The sequence below is a fragment of the Octopus bimaculoides genome, chromosome 25 (genome assembly GCF_001194135.2).
Source record: "Octopus bimaculoides isolate UCB-OBI-ISO-001 chromosome 25, ASM119413v2, whole genome shotgun sequence".
Classification (NCBI taxonomy): domain Eukaryota; kingdom Metazoa; phylum Mollusca; class Cephalopoda; order Octopoda; family Octopodidae; genus Octopus; species Octopus bimaculoides.
The window spans coordinates 5,425,086-5,426,253 of NC_069005.1; the positions used below are offsets into that span (position 1 = coordinate 5,425,086).

The 1,168-nt window shown below is 38.3% G+C and overlaps 2 protein-coding genes across 2 annotated transcripts in view; both read left to right on the forward strand.

Moving 5' to 3' along the window:
- Nucleotides 1-660, forward strand: part of LOC106880033 (NADH-cytochrome b5 reductase 3) — a 43,195-nt gene extending 42,535 nt beyond the window's left edge. The window contains exon 10 of the mRNA XM_052976806.1: nt 656-660. Within this exon, the coding sequence (XP_052832766.1) occupies nt 656-660 (5 nt within the window). The remainder of the gene's footprint in view (nt 1-655) is intronic.
- A 14-nt stretch (nt 661-674) lies between these two features.
- Nucleotides 675-1,168, forward strand: part of LOC106880032 (chymotrypsin B) — a 25,208-nt gene continuing 24,714 nt past the window's right edge. Inside the window, exon 1 of the mRNA XM_014929834.2 lies at nt 675-763. Coding sequence (XP_014785320.1) covers nt 675-763 — 89 coding nt within the window. The remainder of the gene's footprint in view (nt 764-1,168) is intronic.

A 1,168-nucleotide genomic window follows, 5' to 3' on the forward strand; every position in this document is an offset into this window, starting at 1 on the left:
GGACGAAATGCTTGGCTGGATTCCACCCGTCACAACGTTCTGAGTTGAAATTCTTCCAAGATTAGCTTTGCCTTTCATCCTTTTGGGATCGATAAATTAAATACCAGTCAAGTACTGGGGTCAATATGATCAGCTATTCCCCTCCCCTCAAATTCCAGGCCTTGTACCTATAGTAGAAAGGATTATTATTATTATTATTAAAAAGGCGGCGAGCTGGTAGAATCGTTAGCACGCCGGGCGAAATGCTTAGCGATATTTTGTTCAAGTTGACATTCTGAGTTCAAATTCCGTTGAGGTCAACTTTGTTTTTCACCATTTCAGAATTGATAAATTAAGTACCAGTGAAACACTGGGGTTGATGTAATCAACTAGTCCCCTTCTTTCAAATTTCAGGCCTTGTGCCTATAATAGAAAGTATTATTATTATCATCAGGGTCGATAAATTTCAGGCCTTATGCTTTACTAGAAAGTTTTTGGGGTCGTCAGCCACCAAGGGACATGCTCAACTGGTTAAGGTCAAACAACTGACAAGCAAATCTGTGGTATTAAGCAGAATATGAAGTCTGGGATAGCCTCGACGTTCCTGATCTGCCTGTGTTAATAACTACATACCCTGTCCTAATCAGTTCTATTTCTGAATTCTCTGTATCTACAGGATAGTGGTTTTCTCTTATATGTCAAAGAGAGCCACAGCAACTAACCAACCGATGTTTATTTCTGGTGGTATATTTAGTATTCTTACTTTAAATACACTTCGTCCGAGGTAAATGGGTATGAGGATGAGTTCGTCACTTGTTAGAATGGTTGTTGAATGAACCTCACTTTGACTGTCCCGTATCCCCCGCCCTTGGCTATATAGGTTTTGCTCTTCCACACTGGTTGTAAACATTTTTTATTTTGATGGTGTGTTGCCTGCTCTACTCTTCTCCTTTTTTGCTTCTAATTGTTTTATATAGAGCTGTCCGCAAATTGGTTTCTTGCTGGACAGATCTAGGAATATCTTGTGTCACGTTTCTCTCACATTTCTCCAACATACATTCATCACTTTTGAATTAATTTTCGTTGATAAAAATATCTTTGCTTGCTTGTCTTGTCATTTGCGTGAAATCACTAGGAATGGATTTGCGTGGTTTGTTTTTTTGTTTGTATTTTTTTTTTTTTTTTTTTC